The sequence below is a fragment of the Mycetomoellerius zeteki genome, unplaced genomic scaffold (genome assembly GCF_001594055.1).
Source record: "Mycetomoellerius zeteki isolate Tzet28-1 unplaced genomic scaffold, Tzet1.0 scaffold112, whole genome shotgun sequence".
In the NCBI taxonomy this organism is placed as follows: Eukaryota; Metazoa; Arthropoda; class Insecta; order Hymenoptera; family Formicidae; genus Mycetomoellerius; species Mycetomoellerius zeteki.
In genome coordinates this window covers 263,031-285,364 of record NW_017256040.1, presented here as the reverse complement: position 1 = coordinate 285,364, position 22,334 = coordinate 263,031, and the positions used below count along the sequence as shown (strand labels likewise).

The 22,334-nt window shown below is 32.8% G+C and overlaps 4 protein-coding genes across 4 annotated transcripts in view; 2 read left to right on the top strand and 2 right to left on the bottom strand.

The window, feature by feature from the left end:
- Positions 1-468: 468 nt before the first annotated feature.
- On the top strand, positions 469-1,223 carry LOC108726758 (uncharacterized). The gene is made up of 4 exons (XM_018454528.1): positions 469-524; positions 582-710; positions 891-1,013; positions 1,075-1,223. Exons 1-4 carry the CDS (start codon positions 494-496, stop codon positions 1,221-1,223), a joined length of 432 nt encoding a protein of 143 aa, XP_018310030.1. The 5' UTR covers positions 469-493.
- A 786-nt stretch (positions 1,224-2,009) lies between these two features.
- LOC108726842 (probable enoyl-CoA hydratase) lies at positions 2,010-3,909 on the bottom strand. Its single transcript, XM_018454628.1, has 4 exons — positions 3,697-3,909; positions 3,378-3,631; positions 3,003-3,297; positions 2,010-2,381 (listed from the first exon to the last, which is right to left on the bottom strand). Exons 1-4 carry the CDS (start codon positions 3,806-3,808, stop codon positions 2,104-2,106), a joined length of 939 nt encoding a protein of 312 aa, XP_018310130.1. The 5' UTR covers positions 3,809-3,909; the 3' UTR covers positions 2,010-2,103.
- A 1,877-nt stretch (positions 3,910-5,786) lies between these two features.
- LOC108726822 (F-box only protein 39) lies at positions 5,787-8,662 on the top strand. The gene is made up of 7 exons (XM_018454596.1): positions 5,787-6,100; positions 6,645-6,877; positions 6,956-7,120; positions 7,292-7,518; positions 7,891-8,049; positions 8,242-8,406; positions 8,465-8,662. Exons 1-7 carry the CDS (start codon positions 5,909-5,911, stop codon positions 8,614-8,616), a joined length of 1,293 nt encoding a protein of 430 aa, XP_018310098.1. The 5' UTR covers positions 5,787-5,908; the 3' UTR covers positions 8,617-8,662.
- Positions 8,663-9,910: 1,248 nt separating this feature from the next.
- The window catches only part of LOC108726858 (uncharacterized), a 76,360-nt gene continuing 63,936 nt past the window's right edge, over positions 9,911-22,334 (bottom strand). Inside the window, exons 7-12 of the mRNA XM_018454654.1 lie at positions 17,058-18,038; positions 14,605-15,600; positions 12,249-13,199; positions 11,869-11,931; positions 10,906-11,298; positions 9,911-10,562 (exon numbers count right to left, since the gene is read on the bottom strand). Of these exons, the coding sequence (XP_018310156.1) occupies positions 10,052-10,562; positions 10,906-11,298; positions 11,869-11,931; positions 12,249-13,199; positions 14,605-15,600; positions 17,058-18,038 (3,895 nt within the window). The 3' untranslated portion in view covers positions 9,911-10,051. The remainder of the gene's footprint in view (positions 10,563-10,905; positions 11,299-11,868; positions 11,932-12,248; positions 13,200-14,604; positions 15,601-17,057; positions 18,039-22,334) is intronic.

Here is a 22,334-nt window from a genome sequence, read left to right as displayed (position 1 = left end):
TATATAATTTTATATAATTATATATATAACATTTTTTTCCTGGGAAGGTATTCTAAAATTTACGACTCATAATACTATAGCAAGAAAGTTCTCGAAAAATTAAATAAGAAAGTTATTTATAAATTTGTATTTTAAGTAGTAACATTTGACTTAAGTTTAAATGTGGCCAATTACAGACTACGTTTAGATTTTTAGATAGTCACCTACCCATGATTCGCAAGTTAATAAGCGCTGGGTATTCACTTCAGCACGTTTACTAATACTCACAGATGACCATCTAAACATAATCTGTAATTGGCCATATTTAAATTCTTATATCTGAGAAATTATTGCTTAATATATAAATTTACAAATAATTTTTTTACTAAATTTTCGAAAACTTGCTAAGTCGCGAATTTTGAAACCTTGTATAGCTACGCATTCATAACAATGCATTGAAAAAAGAATATGCAATTTATCTTATTGCATTTTATGATGTTGACAGACATTTGACATGACCACTATCATAAAGGTTAAATACGTTGGTATGAAATCATTATCTTCTTAAATAGGCCATAATATAATTATAATTATAATTTCAGAATATTTATTAAATGGCGATGACGCTGGACATCCAGAAGTCACAGCTGTAGACAGAGAGGTACTGGTGAATATAAATTGTCCAATTAGGATGTTACTAAATTATATAAGAAAAGTTGCACGTGTGAATGGTAAATGAAAATAAAATAAAAATTTTTAAACGATATGAAATAATTAACTTCGCTATAACAATAATTTTACCAATATATCATACGATTTCGATTTTGATAAATTATAAAGTTTTAATATTACTTTTAATTATTAAAATGAATATAAAAATCAATATCTCGTACAAAACAATTTTTTTCCAGGCGAGTTCGATTTGTGCGATGAAATAAGTTGTCATCCGAAGAGTACATCTTTTTATGAACCTTGTACACGTGGAACAGATATTCTTCAACCAGATTTAACATATTTTATCGTTACTTTCGAACGTAATAAATAATAATATTATAACTCTATTTTTTTATTGGAATTACAAAAGACATTTTTCAGGGGATGAAAATGGACAAATGATAAACCATACGCCGCTTTTAACCGGAAAGGCAGCCAAGAGATGTTGCGATATTCTTTCAAAAATCCAAAAACCATCGCGAACAGTTTCCGTTAAATCTGTACTCAAAAAGTATAATAATGCACAATAAATCGTTACCAATAAAGAACGTTACTTTATAAAAAATCACAGTTGTATTATAAAGTGCATGTATTTAGATAGAGTTAATCTATGAAAAAAAATAGATAGATGTGTGCAACTCATGTTCATGTATCAAATATGTTTATAATGTAGATAAAGGAGTAAAAGTCATAATGGTTTGACTTAATTATGATTTCAAGAAACAAAAGGTTTTTTCAACATATTTGCTTTAATAGACCACTAATTCAAGTGGAGACTTCAAGTCGAGATTTAAACAAAGTTACTTAAAACGGATAAATAATGGTACAGTACTACTACCATCTTCAGCCTTTCATATATACACAATCAATTTGTCACACACCAATGAAAATATATTATGAAAATTGAAAAATTTATTACGCATATTTAGAGAACTATACTAAAAATACATTATATACATCATTATATATACATATATGTGCCAGAAATTCTTATAATAAATAACAATATAATGTACGGACAATGAGAGCGTTACACAGCGCGGTAATTGGTGCACAATTTATACAATAGTCTAATAATATTCATACAACATATATTAAAAATGTACAGTGACTGTCGATATGTTGGAATTATGTTCTATGTGATTCCAACATCTTCCAACTATTGTCAATACATTTACGATAATGAATTTGCTGAAGATGGTTTGAAAGAAACCGAAACATCCAAATAAGCTGGTATTAACAGTCACTGTACATTTTTAATGTATATATTTTTAATATATATATTACGTGAATATTATGACTATTGTATAAATTGCGCACCAATTACCGCGCTGTGTAACGCTCTCATTATCCGTACATTATATTATTGTTTTTTAATTTCGAGAGCCCGATTAGTATTTAATTTTGATCTTATAATAAATTTTCATCTAATTCTCGAATGCTCTTGTCTTCCGTCGTGATATCATAAAACTTCCCATGCCTTCCAATTCCATGATCGACAAATTTCTTGGCGCCTGGGACACCTTCCTCCAGTATCAAATGAGAAGAATTGTCTTTCTCGAACTGCAATGACTCTTCTATTTGTTTTGGTGAAAACGTGCTAAAATATGCTGAAGCACGATCTGCTAATAAACTTTTCTGCGGAAATTTTACAAGAGAATTCGCCAAGTTCATTGCTGTACCCAAAGCTAGAAAAGATATACTTGAAGATAGACACATATCATCAATGATTTTATATAATCAAATGGCTTGAAATAATATCAATAAAAAAAAAAAAATGCAATAAAATTCCGTTTATCTATATTCCACTTATATAAACAAGTTCATGCTAAGTTCTGAACTCATCAGTATCTGAACTCATAGTGGAACTCCTATTATCCAAATTACAGCACCATTTAGATAATAGAAACTTCATGTGTTCAACTTCAGTTTTCTGAACATCAGCTCCTATTATTGGAACTAATAAATAGAGAGGAAAATTAGACCGGTATTCATTGTCCATTCTTATTTCAATCTTAGGTAATATCTTAAAATGCAATATGGTTCTGTGATTAGTTTGACATTTTAAGATTTTTAAATATAAGAATCAACTATGAATACCAGCTTTAGTGAATTTCTATTATCTGAACCGTTATCAGAACTGTCTTGTCCTTCGACATATTCAGATAAATGGAGTTCTACTGTATACAAGTGAAAATACTGCACAATATTATCTCAATAATTATAATTTATTCTATAAACCAAGGATTGGATTCTATGCAACATGTTTTTTTTATAAAAATTAAAATAAATCCATAAAAGAAGCATACCTGTACCACAACTTGTATGTTTATGTGCAATTCCCCAATTGAATATTTCCTGTGCAGTAGCTAGTCTCCCTGTTAATATCAGATCCATAGCTCTAGAATATCCAATCATGGCAGGCAAACGGACAGTGCCTCCACATGAAATTGGAATGCCAAAACGTCGATTTAAGAAGCCTACCATCGCTGTCTCCTCTATAACTCTCAAGTCGCACATTAAAGCAAGCTCGAATCCTATTCCAACAGCATATCCACTCAAAGCTGCTACCAATGGCTTCTTGGATAATTCAGTTCTATTTGCCTATAAAGAACCAAAAACTTTTAATATTCTTAACAAATATCCTTAACAAATTCATAGCTTCATGTATAATGCAAATATACCAGTAGTCCAAAATGTGGTATACTTTCCTCGTTTTCACCATCATAATTCGCGATTTCTTTGAGATCATAACCAGCGCAGAAATTGCCTCCTACTCCATATAACACTCCTACTAATGACTCTTCATTACTTTCAAATTCATCTAACGTTTCTGATAGCAGATGCGCGGTTGCTACGTCGAGGCAATTCCTCTTTTCGGGACAGTTAATACCAATTGTAGTGATTTTATCCATCTGTTTCACCAATATCGTTTTCTCTAAAATAAAACACGTGTTACCAATGATAACTGCTTGCAACATTTTTCATATTTCAAATACATACCTTTGTCTTTGTCAATATCCGCATTCGCAGCAGGTTGAGAGGTTAGGGTGCGTCGTATGTTATTTCTTAATATACGACCAAATGAAACGGACAATTTTTTTAGAGAATGCATTCTTCGTGCTTTAATCTCCCGTAACAATTTATCTTTTACTGCTGTTATTAAAATGTCAGATTTTGTCAAATTTAAAATACGTCATGTAATAGCAACCTCTTCGATAAGTAATAATAATAATGCACAAAAATACATTATACAAAACAAGACGTTATAAACTTCTTTATTTCTTCTCCTTTTAATTTTTTTATGACAAGAAATAAACAGATTTGCGTTTAAAAATGAGTTCTACAAAACTATACGTTGTAATGCGGCAAATCGACCACAGTGAGAAAAACACAAGCATGGGTTTCTTTTTTGACCGACCGGTGCGGCGGTGCCACCGGTGATCGCTCGGAAATTGTTGCCAACCTTAAGACGTATATAACACGCATTCTACAATAAGCCATTAGTCATAAATCAGAAGTTAGAAGCTGGAAATTGACAGTCGTCAATTTCCAGCTTCTAACTTCTGATTTGTGACTAATGGCTTATTGTAGAATGGCCTGAATCAGACTACGCATTGAAGATTGAGATTGAAGATTGAAATTTGATCAATAAAAACAATAGGAACTAAAATTCCTTTGTCCTCATTGGTCAAATTTCAATCTTCAATCTTCGATCTCAATCTTCAATGCGTAGTCTGATTCCGCCCTAAGTCTGTAAAGTTGTTACGACTGAAAATTAATTTCACATTTATAATTAAAAATTTCTCAGAACTAAAGTAAAAAGTTACATTTTGTATAATAAATATTTGTATAATAGATTTGTGTGTATATATATATATAATAGATGTTTTTTTATAATAGATAATACTGATAATAGATATACAAAATTAATGATTATGGAATAATAGCAAATTAGCTAGCCGTGCACAATTTGCGATTTGAAATTTGCGACCGAAGTTTCACCTGTATCGAATATCGATCTATAAATGTAAACTCAGCATTGATATTTCAAAATATCAAAGTCTAGCTGAAATATCGATTCAAAATATCGATATCTCAACTCAAAAACATCGATAATATTATGAAATATCCATACTGTATGGATCCCTATATATATAATTTATATCACTATATTTATTTCATTTATATATCATATCTATACATATGTTTTTACAATAAATTTGGCAGTTATTATTCTGATACATCATGTATTCTATAAAACGCATGATGTATCATGTTATCATTGGCTGCGTTCAGCAGAACGTTTGTTTTACAACTGTTGGAAGTTTCCTTCGCGCTGATTGGATCATACTTTTAGATCTAGAAGAATGGTCCTATCTCAGCAGACAATCATAAAACGGTTGCAAAACTGTTGAGTCTGCTGAACGCAGCCTTTGTTATTCACTGAATGTTAAACAAAAATAAAATGATACATCTAATCATGCGCATAACCACGGATCTACAATAGGGTTTTAAGCCTTAAGCCATAAGAAATGGGCGAATCACAGTCGATTATTCCCCTCGGATTCGACTGTAATTGGTCAATTTCTTACGACTTAAGGCTTAAAACACCTATTGTAGATCCAGACTTAAGGCCATCACACGTACAAAAATTTTAGTCGTAATCATAAGGCCTTAAGCAAATCGGCCAATCACAGTCGAGTGTTTAAAAATTCGAGATCTCAATTTTGATTGTGATTGGTTGATTTGTTTGAGACTTACGATTCCCACTAAAATTTTTGTACGTGTGATGGCCTTTATCCCGGATCTACAATAGGTGTCTTAAGTTTTAAGTCGTGAGAAATTGACTAATTACAGTCGAATTCGAGGAGAATAATCGACTATGATTCGCTCATTTCTTATAGTTTAAGGCTTAAAACTCTATTGTCCGGACTTATGGAACCAAAGGACCATATCCTCGTCAGAGTTCCAAATATATTATTGGACCATTTAAAATTTGCCCATGTAAGAATACATCCGTCTATTTATTCACCTCATGTATAATTCCTTTCGGGATGCACTTCAATCCAATCCTTCATGATCGATAGTTTTTGACAGTAGCCAATCGATGAAATTCAATGGAATCAAGAGAATAAAACGACCAAAAAAGAACAATAATTTAGGTCAACGATCGCTTAGAAGAGATGAGGACGAGCCAAATTGAAGCCAGGAGATGTGGAATCAACTACCTGAGCTGATATTGACACAGATATTCGACTATCTTGATCGCACTGATCGCGCCAGCGTCAGCCAAGTCTGTCGATCATGGAATCGCACGTTGTCTTCACCTGTGCTCTGGCGATCCGTCACAGTTCTCATCGATCGCGATTTACGCGGCGATTTCCCCCTAGCAGGAGAGCTGGCCGTAAGAGAATTTTCCGCAGTCGATGAAATTATTTTCGGCGCGAATTTAATTAAATATAGAATTTTAAAATTTGAGTTATGATACCAAGATCGTGAATTTGAAGAAGAAAGTATAATTCGAGAAAAAGCCGATCTACTTTGGAAAGTAGGCAAAAAAGAGATAAAAAATAAAGATATTGCAATAATAAGAATTAGAAACTCACTATTGTATTATATTTCTGCAAATTTAAATTTTCTCGAAATTTTATTGAAAAATCTTCATGGACCTCTGATTCAATCGCTTTAATTATTTTAAGGCAATCTTGAAAATTTGCTATATTATATTGTCATTACGTTTGTATGACATGTTACATTCAATGTGGCTAATATTAGGGAGTTTTTGCAATAACGTGAATCCAGATACGGTGAACGCTAAAGTCACGCTATCCTTTTCTTAATTAGTTGTTAAGAAGAAGATAACCCGACCTTAGTGTTCACTGTATCTGGATAAACGCTATTGCAAAAACTCCTTAATGATAATATAAATCAACTAATGTTATTGACAGGCAAAATATGGACAGCATATGCGCAGCCTGGAGCTTGCTTTTTCACAACCGTACATCTCGCCGAGACAAATTAGGATCAGACGCAACATTCAGGCTGAGGCAGGCGCCGATTTTCTCGCGATCGTTCGTGCCAAAGACATACAGCTGCGGCAATTGACATTAACGAACTGGATGTTCGGTTACAAATGGGGTAATAGAGGAATACTACTCTCTGCCCTCGCGAATTTTCTGCGGTAATCAAATTGTTTTTGTATTGACCTTAATTGATAAAATGTAAGAGCTTATCCCAAGATCCCCTTTATTTTATACAGCAGTCAACGCAGCCTGGAAATCCTGAGCTTCTTAAATGCCGACTTTGGTGTGACTGACGTCTTGCGACTGCTTGGAACAGTTGCCAAAGGATCTGGAGAACATCTAGTCTCCCTGGATCTCCGCGGTACTTTCAGAGAGTGGCAAGCTCCTCATGACAATCCAAAGCACGTAAAAATATTAGAAAATATTTTATATATACATGAATATATAAATGAGAATTAAATTAACTGTGTTCAATGAAAATTTTAAGAGCATTTTCATAATTTGAGGATTTATTCGCGTAACAATTTTATATAAATCGTGATTGACACAAGGTGTTTGAATTATTTTTATAGGTACTTACGCTTACTAGGTCGTTTTCATGCGCTAACTCTGTTGAAATTGGACTATCCGGCTTTATCGAATCATGCTCTTGATGCTCTTGCAAGCGGAGCATCAAAAACGCTGAAATATCTGTATATATCTGTGAGAGATTCGGATTCTAGGCAACACATGGTAGCGGACGCTGCTTGGCGCAACTTGGTGTTAGCTTGCCCTGACTTGACAGTGTCCTATACTATAGGTATAATATTGTTGCTATATATATTCTATGATGTATCTGTTTTTTTTTCACTTCCAGAATTGTTAGATGATCATAATTTTATTTTATTTTTTATTATAAGTTTTCTAAAAATGCAGAAATTTAATTTAATACGAATAGATTTATAACATTGTTTATTTGTATTTGATTGATTATTATTTGATTTAGATGCTTAAATTGGAAATTGTTAATAAATTCACAAAAAATATTATTAGGCACAAAGATCCGCCTTATCCGAATACGTTTTCCATTTATTTGTGTTTAAAAATAAATTTAATTTTCATTCATGTATCTATTATTTACGGATTCACTCAGAATTATTGCATCATTCAGCTTTTCAAGTCTGATTTTCAGTGAACATCTCGCATTACGAGGATATGTACTACTTGCTACTGCCTAGTGTCCCTCTAGCTAAGTTTCATATGTTCAGTGGACATGTATGGGATCAAAGCAGATCCCGTAACTTCAGAAACACAATTGGTCTGATAATTACTCAATACACGAATACCTTAGGTATTTTACTAGCTATACTTGCTAATCAATTTGAAGAACTTAATTAATGATATAAAGTAAATTATTTATTAGTACTGTCGTATTTGTTATATAAATTCTGTAAATTATAAATTGAATTTTTTTCCATAAATAAAAATTCTGTACCTGTGTCGTTATCAGAATAGGATGAGGAAAAAATATCTTCTCTTGCAGTTGAAGTTATGCTGCAGCTTAGGAACAATCGTGAATCACTCGATGATTTGTTAGTGTCCATGCTGATACGTTGCAAACGTTTGATGAGATTGCAATATGATGGAATTATAAGGAGCTTCGAGACTTTACGCGAGATATGTCAACTCCAAGCCGAACGTAAAACCCGTAAGTAGGAATATTTTTTACGGCGTCAATAAACATGATTATATAAATATGATCGCAGATTTCAGGACGATACATGTAAAACCTCGGAATGTCAATATACAAAATCGGGCTATATTAAACGATATTAATTATCGATACGATCGCAAAATGCACGAACAAGGAGTCGATTTTCGGATTGAAGATATCACTTCGATCTTATTCTTCTATTGATGATTTATCTTGCTGTTAATAACTTTGGGTGATTTGAAAAAAAATTCTGTACCTATTTTGATGTTTTGTGACTTCATGTTTTCTTTTTTGTTAAATAACGTGATGATAAAATAATAAAATTATTAGAAATGAAATAATATACAATTGTATTGTAACAGAGCAACAAGCAGTGTGTAATATATAAAAATATATAAATATTAATACTGATTAACAACTTATTTTAATTTAAATGATTAATACATATATATATACAGGGTGTCTAAAAAAACGGATCGAAACACAATGAGGACGTAGATTGGATCAAGGGGTTAAACGTTAATATCTCGTTAAATATTGCGTCAACTGCAAAATGGTACAAAACTGTTTTGTTCCCCTTGATCCAATCTACGTCCCCATTGTGTTTCGATCTGTTTTTTTTTAGACACCCTGTATATATATATGTATGTTTTGACATAATAATACATATACGAGTAAGTTATTATAAAAATTATTATTTATTTAATATATATAATAATTAATTTATATAAAATTTATATAAAATCATTAAATTGCATTTTTTTTCTACATGTTCTCACTTTATTCACAAAGATAAAAATAAATAACGGTTACGTAAAATAGCAGTAATTATTTGTATAGAAAAAATATATAATAAATCAAAATTGCATTATTAATTATGAAAATCTGATTATATTATACTTTACACAACAAATGCTAATATTCGTGTATAATAAATAATACATATATCACAATCAAGAATATTTTTTATAAAAAACATGTAAAAATGTATTTAAAAAATACTTTTAAATTGTATTGCAAAATGCATTTCACTAATATTCAAATGCTTTTAAGTATTTTTTATCTTTTTTCGTCAAATCTAGTAAACTAATATAAAAAAACATTTCTATTTAGATGTTTTAAATGTGTCTATTTTTTGCTTTATTTAGTAGATATGCATTATTATATCACACACTTTTAGATATATTACATTATACATATAAAAAAAGGATATTATCTTTTTCATTATTAGTATCATGGACGGTTTCTTCATCATTAAAATTACAAAATATGTACATCTATCATCCTGAGATAAAAGTTTAATTTTTAATGTCCTTACTTATAATATTTTCGGAACTTTAATAGTGTAAAATATTTACCATCTAGTAGATCTTCTTTATCGAGATAAATAACGCAAAGAATTATTTAAAGAGGTTCTCTAGTTTGGATGAGTGGTTTTAGAACCATTTTTAAGAATTTTTTTCTTTTATACTATATATTCTATTGATGCCCGTGCATGCGTGTGTATATGTGTATGGGAAAGAGAGAGAATGTCAATCACGCTAAAATTTTTTGTCTGTAATAACATCAATTGTTAAAATACCGATAAATGTAGGCTCCTTCGCATTGACTCGATAAATCCTGTGAAGATAAATCAATCTCAATGACAAGACTTCATATGAGTATTAAGGACAGTTCGTGTGATGAAACCTTTATTGCACTGAAGACAAACGTACGGTCGTTCGCCCGTGTGATATCGCTTGTGAACAACCAGAGTGGATCTCTGCGTGAAGGCCTTGCCGCATTGGTCACATGAATACTTCCGTTCTCCAGTGTGGGTAACATTGTGGGTTCTCAGCATGGTGTCACAGGCGAAACATTTACCGCATACTTCGCAGGTATACGGTTTTTCACCGGTATGCGATCTATTGTGAATTTCGAGGCCCTTCGCGGTTTTCAGCTCCTTGCCGCACAGTGCGCAAAGATACTTGCGTCTCTCGTAGTTCGATGGGACACCATGAGTCCTGACTTTGTGTTGCTTCAGTATCGACCTATATTTATAAACCTTGCCGCAAACGTCGCATTTGTGCTCGAACTCGTTCTCGCTAGATTCCTCAAACTTCCCGTCCGATGCAGGATCATAATGATAGAGACGATTGTGTTCCTTCAAGCTGTATAACATGCTCTCATAACATCAATGTCATCTTGATATCGTAAAGTTAATTGATTTAAAAAATTGTAATAGAACTTTTTTTTAATCTCAAAAGGAGAACAAAGGAGTTTTATACTTCATTTTTTAAAGCAGGTTGAGGATAGGATTTCGATAACAAATAAATCAAACAAATAAAAAAGGATGATAGTTGTTTTAACATGAGACAATCGAGAAACGGTCAGAATTAAACTTCTTCCGAATATAAAGAATTTAGAAAAATTTAAACATATGGATTTCGTTTAAAAAACATTATATAAATAAACTTTACAATAACAGCAGATTCAACGATTAAGAAGATATACCTGTACACGTCGTTGAAGATGCTACCGCAAGCGTTGCATCGCTGCATGAAATCGTGCGTCGCCGTATGTACGATCAGAGTGTCCTTATCGATAAAATCCTCGCTGCAAATCTCGCACGTGAATTCCGAGGTTCGGTGACGTCGCCGTTTGTGTTTTTTCACATCGATCACACTGACACCCATAAAGCTACACTGGGTACATGGCACAGTCTTTGGCGTGTGCGATTTCTTCACGTGAGCGTTAAGCATGAACTGCTGAGGATAATTCTTCCCACAGGTAACACACTTGAAAGGACGATCGATGCCATGCGCTATCCTCAGGTGTGCAACCAGTCTGGTAACGAAGTGAAATTTTGCCTGACACAATTCGCAGATCTTCTCACCACCCTCAAATCTGCAACCAAAACAACAAACGTTTGAATGATTATAGATAGAGCTTATTGTTAGATCAACAATTTACTTATAATTTACTTTCTAAAATAAATTATATCAGATTTATATAATTATTTTTTCTAACACAAATTGCTGTCACACACAAATAGAATATAATTTGAATTAATAAATAAATATCCATAAAGATTCATTAAAATATCAGAATTTTCGATTAAGAATCTACAAAAATTTTAGAAATAAAAATTGAAAACTTATCCTTTTACATCATATTAAATTTAATTTTTAAATTAAATTTAGTTTTAACATTTATTAGTTATACTTTTTAAATAGCACTGAAGAAAATAGTTAATTTTAAATCTTTTATCCAAAAAATCTAAATCTATTATAATTTCTCACATTTCCTGGTGAGAACTATAAATTGAATTTCTCAAAATAAATTATGAAATAAAAACTTGAACTTCTACGATATTTGTAAATTTATTATCTTCTGTGAACATGAAATGCATGCAAGAGATATATTATATATTATTAACATACATATATATATATATATATATTATATGCAACTCACTTCTGTCCAAGATCAAGCAAGTCCTCATTCTTCATCTTCAAATCGTGATTATTCGTCCACTGGCTGCAATGATCGATACACATTTACATAAAGCGTTGTAAAAAGGTAACTGTAATTCTACTAACATTCAATCATTACCTATAAAATCGATGCTTTTGTAAAATGCGTTTTCGCAGCTGAAAAGAACTCACACAGATCACATCGTAGAAAGCCACAGTGACGAATAAGATTCAACCGCAAATTTTAGAAACAAAATATCATTTCTCGTTCCAAAATTATTTATATTACATATATTACAAAATATTACAATCGCAGTCAAAAAGTTTTAACTAGAAAGATCGAAATGTATCGGATTCGTCGTAAGTTTTCCATTTCATAGCTTAGGTTGCGTGATCTTCTCATGCATTTTGCGATGTCTCTTGAGCGTGGTATTGGACACAAATCCTTTATCACAATCCTGACATTGATAAGGTCTCTGACCCGAGTGATACCGCAGATGAAAAACCAGGGATGTCCTTTGCGTGAAGCCGCGGCCACACTGCGGACATACATGCGGTTTATCGCCTGTGTGCGTCCGTTTGTGAATATTTAGATTCTCCTTACTGGCAAATCTCTTGTCGCACATGTCGCACTCAAAAATTCTCTCGCCCGTGTGACTGCGTTTGTGCACTAACAGTCGTCTCATCGATGATAATTCCGCACCACACAAGTCGCACAGGTACTTCGCCGGCGCGTTCGTGAAGCCGTGCTGATTCTTCATGTGCCTATCCAGCAGTCTCTTATATACAAATCTCTCCAGGCAAAACTTACACGTATGCCTCGTCCTCGCGTTCCTCGCAGTCGCGGCGGTTTGTTTGCCAGTGTGATGCATCATTAGATGTACTAATAGATTCTTCTTGTATTTGTAATGCTTACAACAGTGTTCGCAGCGATACAGATTCTTGTTGGTGTGTGTATTCTGGTGCTCTATATACTCAGTCCTGTAATAAAAGCCCTTGTCGCACGTCTCGCACTTGAAGCTATAGTCCTTCGCGTGTCGGCGACGATGGCACTCCAGATTGGACTTCTGGTTAGTGCTGTACTCGCAGAGATCGCAACTGAACATCCTCAGTCCCGTGTGAATTAGTTTGTGGCGAGCTATATTCATCGGGCTGCGAAATGTCTTGCTGCATTCATCACAGCTAAATGCCCGGTCGATGTTGTGCAGGTTCTTCAGATGCTCCACGAGCTTCCGCGTATGACGGAAGCGAGCCCCGCATTTGACGCATTGGTGAACGTCGCGTGATCTACCCCGTCTTTGCCTGAAAGGAGAGGAGAATAATGAAATACACGTTTCACGATGGAATTTTATAAGAGAACAAAAATTAACTAACGATTTTCCACTGAAAAATTAACTAACTACATTTTTGTAATAGATTTGTAATAAAAAACTTTAACAATTTACTTTTACCTCTTCAATTTGTGTTACCTACCCTTTCATCACTTTGTCTTGAACAAATAGATACGATAACATACGAAACTTTAACAATATATTAACAAGATACTGACGTAATAATTCTGAAAAGTTTAGCAGTTTTTTTTTTGTAAAATTGAAACCGAAACTGTAAATAAGAATAAATCATTTCCGTTTCGTTATTAAATCGGCATGATATTTTTACAAGATTTTGTAAATAAATTTAAGATATTTTCACGCAAATTTCAAAAACCAATTTTTAAAAAGAAATGACTTTTAAATGATTTTTAAAAAGAAATTATTCGTGTTACAACTGTTACAATATAATAAATATAGTATCATACTTGTAAAATAAGTATTGTAAAAACGAAAACATTGCATCTATTTTATTATTTTTAAATAATAATAGTCTTCATAAATTTCAAAACATACGTTGTTAAGGTTATTGGATAATATCTTCTTTTTATTTTATTCGTTTAAAAGAAGTAGATACATAATTATTTATATACATTATACATCGTAATCTTGTAAATAGAAAAATTTTATAATTTTGAAATTTTGAGAAAATGTCGCGTGTATAAAAAATTTATATAACAAATAATTGGAATGACACATCTCCTAATATAAAAACCATTGATTCTGTGCGTTCCGGATTTAATTCCGATTCTTTTAAGCACTCTTGATTTTATAAAAAATTCTAAGAAAGTTTCAAGTTTTGTGAATGAAGCAGTAGGAAGTGAATTTTAATCCGAGAATAAATGGATACGTACATAACAATTATATATATATATATATATAATGTACAAAACTCTATTTAAAATTTCATTTTTTATTGTAAAATACACGTCAGTTAGTTTGATAATACATCTAACTAAAAATTATATTATTTAGAATTAACTTAATCGCGACATAGAAGTAGACGTTGTATAGACAAAAAAAGTTCGAATTCAGAAAATAAAATTAAACTTGCTTTTTAATTTTAAATTTTGAAATTTATGATATTAATGTTATTTAATTATTATTTTAGAAATTTTGTATTATTTCAAAATATATTTCGAAGCTTTTAAGAATCAGTTGTTCTCTTAAAATAATCTTTGATATACAGAGAAATAAATTGTGAAATTCGTGAATTTATCACAATAATACGTCTTCGCGCGGAATCATGTGCATCATGGGATTAATGTAAACAAATTTAATTAATCTACGTTAGAGCAATTTTTCAAATAAATATTTAGCTATCTACTTTATCTTGTTGTGTAGAAGAGACCAATTCCTGCGTAAATTCCATGATTATTTTCTTAATGGATACCACAGGCAAGGGCGGTAACGGTCCAGGATGCCGTTTCCTGTGACAGATGAGTCCGGGTTTCTGTGCGAAGGTGTGTCCACATATGTCGCAAATATATGGCTTTTTGCCGGTGTGAATTAATATGTGTTGTTCTTGTGCGGTCTTTCGGGGGAAGGTTTTACCGCAGACTGGACAAGAGAATGGTCGGATACCCTGATGAATCCTCAAGTGAAGGTCCAAGTCCCTCTTCTGACCGAAGGTTTTGCCGCAGGTGGGACAGATGACCTTCTCCTTTCTTTCATGCCAGATCAGGTGTTGGTCGAGATACTCTTGAGTGGTAAGACCACGTTTGCATATTTTGCATTCGTAAGCCGGTTTGTAATGCCGATACTTCATGTGCGCCTTGATAGCGGGCACGTTCTTGCAGGCGTGTCCACAGATGCTGCAGATGATGGGCGGTTCCCCACTATGAACTTGATTCATGTGTTGTTTTAGGTCGTTCTTGATTTTGAACTGCTTACTGCAAACCGTGCAAGAATGCTGAAAGCCGCTCGTGTGTTTCCGTATAAAATGATCCTTTAAGGTGCATTTGTTGTTGCTCTTGTAGTCACAGATGCTGCATGGATACAGGAGAGGTCCGTGAACGTTCATGATATGGCGCTTCAATTCTCGCTTCAGGCCAAAGCTCTGGCAGCAAGTTTGGCATTGATATTTGTGCAAGCTCATGTGTTTTATCATGGTAGCTTTCTGGCTGAAACATTGGCCGCACGTGGCGCACTCGAAGGAAAGTTTAGGTTTCTTTTTGTCGATTTTGTTCTGATTGATTTTGCTCTGCTTTCTCATATCTTCTTTCATTTTTCTTTCTCTCCTAGCGATATATCGTTTGATTTTATTTGGTAATAAGTCGTACTCGGGTAAGCATTCTATGGTTTCGGACAAGTGTTCCACATTATTGGCGTCCATGACCGTCAGAGGATCCACAGGTGAATCACTAAAACATAAATTACGAACAAATTAAATTTGATTACACACGATGCAAGATCTATCTCTGGATATTGAGCTTACTTACTTGAGATATTAAGAGTGTTGAATGATTTCCAGTATTTTTTTTTACACGAAAATATTTTTAATCTACAAAGAGAATGTAAACAATATGAAGATACTATTATATAAAATCAAATTTCAAGTAGATCATAATTTACGTAATGTAAATTATTTTTAAATATGATTCAACATTAATAAAAAATATGATTAAATAGTAGTTTAAAAATGTTGACGTTTATTTAATAAAAATTTTATGATAAATTTTTTATAATAATAAAATAAAAAAATATTCTATCTAAAATTTTATCACTGATTGCCAAAAATACTTTCAAATGAAAGAAAGTAATATTAGATGACTGAATATTATGATTTATAAGACCACTTAATTATATGTTGTATTTGAATATTGATATTATACATACAAACACATATATAAGATATATGTATGATATATATGTATACATAATATATATATGTATGTACATAATAAATAAAAAATTGTATTCTCCAATTTCTTTCATGTTATACTTATTATTACACATAGGAAATTAATAATATACAAAATTTATAAAAATCATAATTTTTATTGCAAACTATATACAAAATACAGTAGAAAATTGCAAAAAGGTATTCATACTTCAAAACTTGACATAGAAAAATGTGCATATGTAATGCGCGCGCACACGCACGCACGCACGCACGCGCATAATTACACGTACGTACGCGCGCGCGCGCGCGCGTGTGTGTGTGTGTGTGTGTACATATTCATACATGGATGAGTCAACAAATAACCTTAATTTTTACTATCTTGATCGTTAAAAGCAAAATTAAGGTCACGTATTGCCTGACCTATCGTATTTTATACATAATATGTATATTATATATTATGTTATATAATTATACATTTTTTACATTTATACATTTTTACAAATTATACATTATACATTATATAATTATACAATTTTTTGTTCAAAAAGTGTATCTTTATTACATCACAATCAAAGTGTTAACTCAGTAGATGTATACACTTATCGTATTTTATTGTAATCAATATATACATTTACTAAAGTTAACACTTTGACTGTGTGACGTATACATATCAATATAAAAAGTAATTTTTATAAGAATGTAAAATTTATATAAATATCACATTTATATCTACAAAATATATAAAAGATATATGTAGCTTTTTCGTATAAATAAAAAATATCGTTTAAATAATAACTTTCAAATTGTTATTTTATCATCGCGATCTTTTTTAAGCCAAATTTTTAATTACTATTGATGTAATCGCGAAGCATTTATCCACAATTCATTTCATCAGTTGTACTAGAAATACTAAAAACATATACATTTTATTCAATCTTTATGACCGCGTTTTTCATCGCGTATTCTTTCGTAAATTCGGTGACAATGTTCTTAATAGAGACCACTGGCAGCGGAGGTAATGGGCCAGGATGCCTCTTTCTGTGGCAGATCAGGCCAGGCTTTTGGGCGAACGTCTGACCACAAATATCGCAAATGTAGGGTCTTTTTCCGGTATGGATCAACACGTGTTGTTCTTGAGCAGTTTGACGCCGAAAAGTCTTTCCGCAGACGGGACAGGGAAATGGCTTCACTCCAGTGTGTACTCTCATGTGTGAGTCTAGATCGCGTCCCCGGAATCTCTTGCCGCAAGTCGGACAGAGTACCTTCTCCCTAGTTTCATGCCACATGAGATGCTGCTCTAAGTTCTCCTGCGTGGTCATACCTCGTCGACATATTCGACAGACAAACTCCGGCTTGTAATGCCTATACTTCATGTGAGCCTTGAGGGCGTGGAGATTTTTACTGAAATGACCGCAGACGTCACACACAATAGGCGGAGCTTCGCTGTGGTTCTGCTTTACATGGTGATTCAGAGCCTTCTTTATTTTGAACTGTTTGCCGCACGTATCGCACGCGTAGTCGTAGTTACTCGTGTGTAGCCGGATATAGTGATTCTTTAAGGTTCCTTTGTTGTTGCTCTTATACTTACACACGCTGCACTCGTACATCTGTTGCCGATGATTCTTCTCAACATGGGAGGCCAGATAACGCCGCAGGCTGAAGGTTTTCGGACATTCGGCGCATTTGTGTCTGTGCTGCTTCAGGTGCTCGGCGAGGTTACTCTTCTTCAAGAATTTACGGCGACAATGATTGCACTCTACACACGTCGTTTTCTTTCTAGTCGGTCGATTCTCTTCAGTTATGATTTGCGAATTAAGCTCTTCTCTCATTAGATTCGCATTTATCTCGGACAGTCGTCCTTCACGTTCTATTAACGACTTCTTTCTTTCCGTCTGTTCGCATTCAATTCCGACGAATGGTTTTTGGATATTGGATTCAACGTTCAATGGATCCACTCTAAAACATAAAAAGGCAAAAGTTCACATTACTGTTAGCTATAAATCAAAGGAAGGATTGCTTGTACGCCTGTCGAGTAAAATCATCGGGTGGAGAAAGCAGCTGGGAACGATTTATAATAATCATTGGAAGCGATTTAATAAACATTCGGATGTTTTATTGTCGTTGTTCCTTAAGTTACCTTCCTAAATGTGATTAGAAATCTTCGGAGATTTGCGAAAATTAAATATCAGCTTTTCATAATGCAACACAAAACTCTCGGATCACCTAAAAAAAAGAGCTTATCAGTACCATAATTAATTATTTGGCATAATTAATTAATGGCAAATAGTAACTTACCTGATAACGAATAAGTAAATTCTACAGATCGATACATAATTATTGGGAAATAGAGTATAATCAGAAACAATTTGGGAAAAACAATTTGAATTAATTGTTCATATATTTCAAATAAATTCGCTATACATGTACGAACTAATCATATATCGAACTGCGTTTTTTTTTTACAAAATATAACATCACATAACATCATTAACAGAAATTCATAATATACATACTCGAGAAAAAATAAAGATATCTTATCCTATAATTGCAATTACTGAAGACACTTATACTAAGATCACGTATTTATTGAAAATTTATCTTCAGAAAAGTTCTATATCTTAAAAAAAAAGTAACGTTTAAATAAATGATTTAGTTAGTACTTTCTAGATTTAACCATCAGACTTCGAATTAAGTATTTGGTAAATTTTTCGTTTTGCTAATGTAATTCTTAACAAATTCGCTCACAATGCCTATCACGGGTATAACCGGCAATTTTCCGAGCGGTCCAGGGTGCATTTTTCTGTGCCATAATAGGGCAGCCCTTCGCGAGTATCTAAGTCCGCATATGTCGCACGCATAAACGTTACTCATGTGCGTCAAAATATGTTGCACTTGATTCGCCCGTTTGTCGAAAGCCTTCTGGCAGACCGGACAGATGTAAGGATTGACGTCGCCATGGATGACCACGTGTTTGTTTAAATTATTTTTGGTGAGAAAAGTTTCTCCGCATGTTGTGCAGATGTAACTGTCTATATTTCGCGTGCCTTCATGCCGTCGTAGGTGCTTCTCCAGGGAATCCATAGTGTGGAGACGTCGCTTGCAAATCTCACACTGGTAACCGGTCTTCAGGTGAATAAGCTTGTTGTGTGCCTTCAACGCGGTGAAGCTGTTGTAGATGCGTCTACAGATAGTACATCCTACCGAGAGTTTCGCGTGCTGGCTATACATGTGCCTCTCTATTGCGAACTTCGATTGGAATTCCTTATTGCAGGTGGTGCACGTGTTGCAGAAAGGGTCTACCAATAAGTGGTTTACGACAAGGTGCTTCTTCATGTCCGCTTTGTTCCATAAAACAGAGTAGCATAGTTTACAGGTATATTTAGGCTCGCCATGATGCACAACCATGTGATGCTCTAGCTTCTCCGATGAGGCGAAAAGCTCGTTACATATCCTACATGTATTCTTGTGAAGCTGCCTGTGTTTTTTTAAATTTCCCTTCGTTCGGCACGGAAACGAGCAAACGTTGCAGGAATAACGTAAGCGTTTCACTACACTCCTGTTCTCTTTACTGCTATCCGTGCTGATTATATCGGCGATATTCGAAGATGTGTCGATAAAGAATGCGTGAGAATCCCGCATGGCTTCATTCTTGATATCGTCCATTTCTAGCAAATCAAACCTACGACATAAAAAAATTCTTTGTCAAGAAATATATAAAAATATGAGAAAAGTGCCTCACTCGCTTATACTATTTTTCTTTAACGATTTAATCACTTGACAAAAAATTTCGATTATAGTCGACTTTAACGGAAAGTATGAGTTCTCTTAACATTCTGTGAAAAGTTTCAAAGTTTCAAAAATAAAGATTATACAAAATTTTACAGTGTCCTTTCAACAATTATTAAATTTATTATTTTAGCTAATATTTCAGTATTTTATTATAAATCTTACAATACTCTTATAATACAAAATATTAACAAATCGCACCTTTCTTTATAGATATTAGAACTGAAGATATTTGGAAAACTATAATATAGAAGGTTTAGTGAAATAACAAAAATTCATAAGATAACATTGTGACTATTTTATTATCATTTATTATTTTAACAATTTTAGTATTGTCACTCTTTAGAGAATATGCAAATGTCATATCAATAACAAAAATACAACATACATACGTTCTGCAACCAAAATAAAATATTAATTAGCATTTTCAGTTTTTCAATCTAAAAACTTAGATACAGATATTTTTGTTAAAAGAAATAATAAATATGGATATACGCATATAGCGCTCATAAGTATTTTGATACTAATATTTTTGTTGCATTTCATAAAAAGTTAAATATCTCGGTGAAAGAAATCATAGACAAATTTTCGACCATGCATTGTAAAACGCAAAAATAAAGCTTTAAATCTGTATTTGAATTTTGTATGAGACTTTGTTTCTAAATTACATTAAATACTTTTATATTATATTTTGTCCGATGTTTCATCAAACTGCAGCGTTTCAAAATAAGACAAAAAATATCGATTTCAAATTTTATGTAATTTAGGAACAAAATGTAGAAAAAAATTCAAACAGAATTTAAAGTCCTATTTTTGCGCTTTAAAATGCATAATCAAAAGCTTCTCTGCGATTTTTTTTAATCGAGTATTTAACTTTTCATGAAGCGATAAAAACATTAGTGTCAAAATATTTATAAGCACTATTGTATATACATATACAAATTATATTAATATTATTAAACCGACAATACTTGCATTAGGAATCTTTGTTGGTTTAAAATGTTTTATTTAGCAAAATATTCTTTAGCAAAATATTCTAGTACAATAATATAAACTTTTCCTTGTCCTCGCAAATTCTACTATGTAAATCCTTTTAAAACTAAGAGTAATACCCATATTCATAGTCAAATCTTATATTTAAGCCTTCTTTAAATTTATCTTCAGATGCTTTATAAATTATTTTATTAGCTACTGAACATTTAAAAATAAACTTAAGGAAGCTTTAAATATAAGGCTTGACTATGAATACGGGCATTTGTCTTATAGCGTTTTTCACTGGGAAAACTGATGCAACACTGGTGCGCACTGAGTGCAATTTTGTTATTCCACTGTGAAAACCAGTTCAGTGTTTAATGTTCCACTGACAAAAATGGTGCAAAAAAACTTGCACTGAATTCAACTATTGTTCCACTGTCTTTGAAATCAGTGAAGACCAGTGCAAGTTGAAATTAAGGTTATGTATTTGCGCTTTCAGATACGATCATATGTTAAGGCATGATATTAAATTATTTTAATTAATAACAATAATATTTTTAGTTTTTGCGTATCTAGTAAAATATTAATCCTAGTTATTTTACTAGATATGCAAAAACTAAAAATATTATTGTTATAAAAAATTATAAAAAAATTAATAAATAATCGAGGATGTTCAGGAGGATCAGGAGACACGGTAGTGTCTCGGCGCTAAGCGCAACGACACTGCCATGCCTCCTTTACGCGAGCCGGCGAGTTGCGGGTGATTGAGATTTTGTAATAATCCGGGTAAAAAAGTTTAAGTAAATTTTATCCTTTTTTAAGGTTATGCTCGAAGTGACAACAAAAATCGATGCAATCATGTGTTCCTCTGAGTCTGCACTATTACTGCATTAATGCAGTTTTCATATAAACCTAGGACGGCGCTAGTGCTGCACCAGTTTTCCCAGTGGAAAACGCTATTAGTTTTAAAAGAATTTATTTACGTAGTCTGTGAACATTACACGTCTCGAATTCGTTTTTCTTCTTTAAGACATTAATTCCTCTTTTCCGCTTTCGTTTTCAGCAGGTTTTCGATAAGATGATCGATATTGTAGAAAATCAAGATAAAGGATGGTTCTTCCTATGTATGATCAAACTTCTACTTGAAGCTTTGACTATAGACGTCGCAGATCTAATGTTGATGTACATCAGTAGATGTTGCTTTTACTTGTTCTGGATTGTGAATCTCCTCGTGCAGCCATACGTCATCACACTGTTATCGTAATATCTCACATGTGTCCTTAGGGAATTTTTGCTGTTCAAGGTTCTTACCGCAGATAGTAGACGATAGCTTTCCGGTTATTGTATAACTTGTGGTGCAAGCTACTTGTTGCTGCTCTAGCAACTTTTTTATCATAAACTTCCTCTTACACGCATGCTAAAAAAATTATTGTAGATGCGACTTATCTTATTCTATCTTTTGAATAGATTCTGGTACTTGCCGTACAGGTC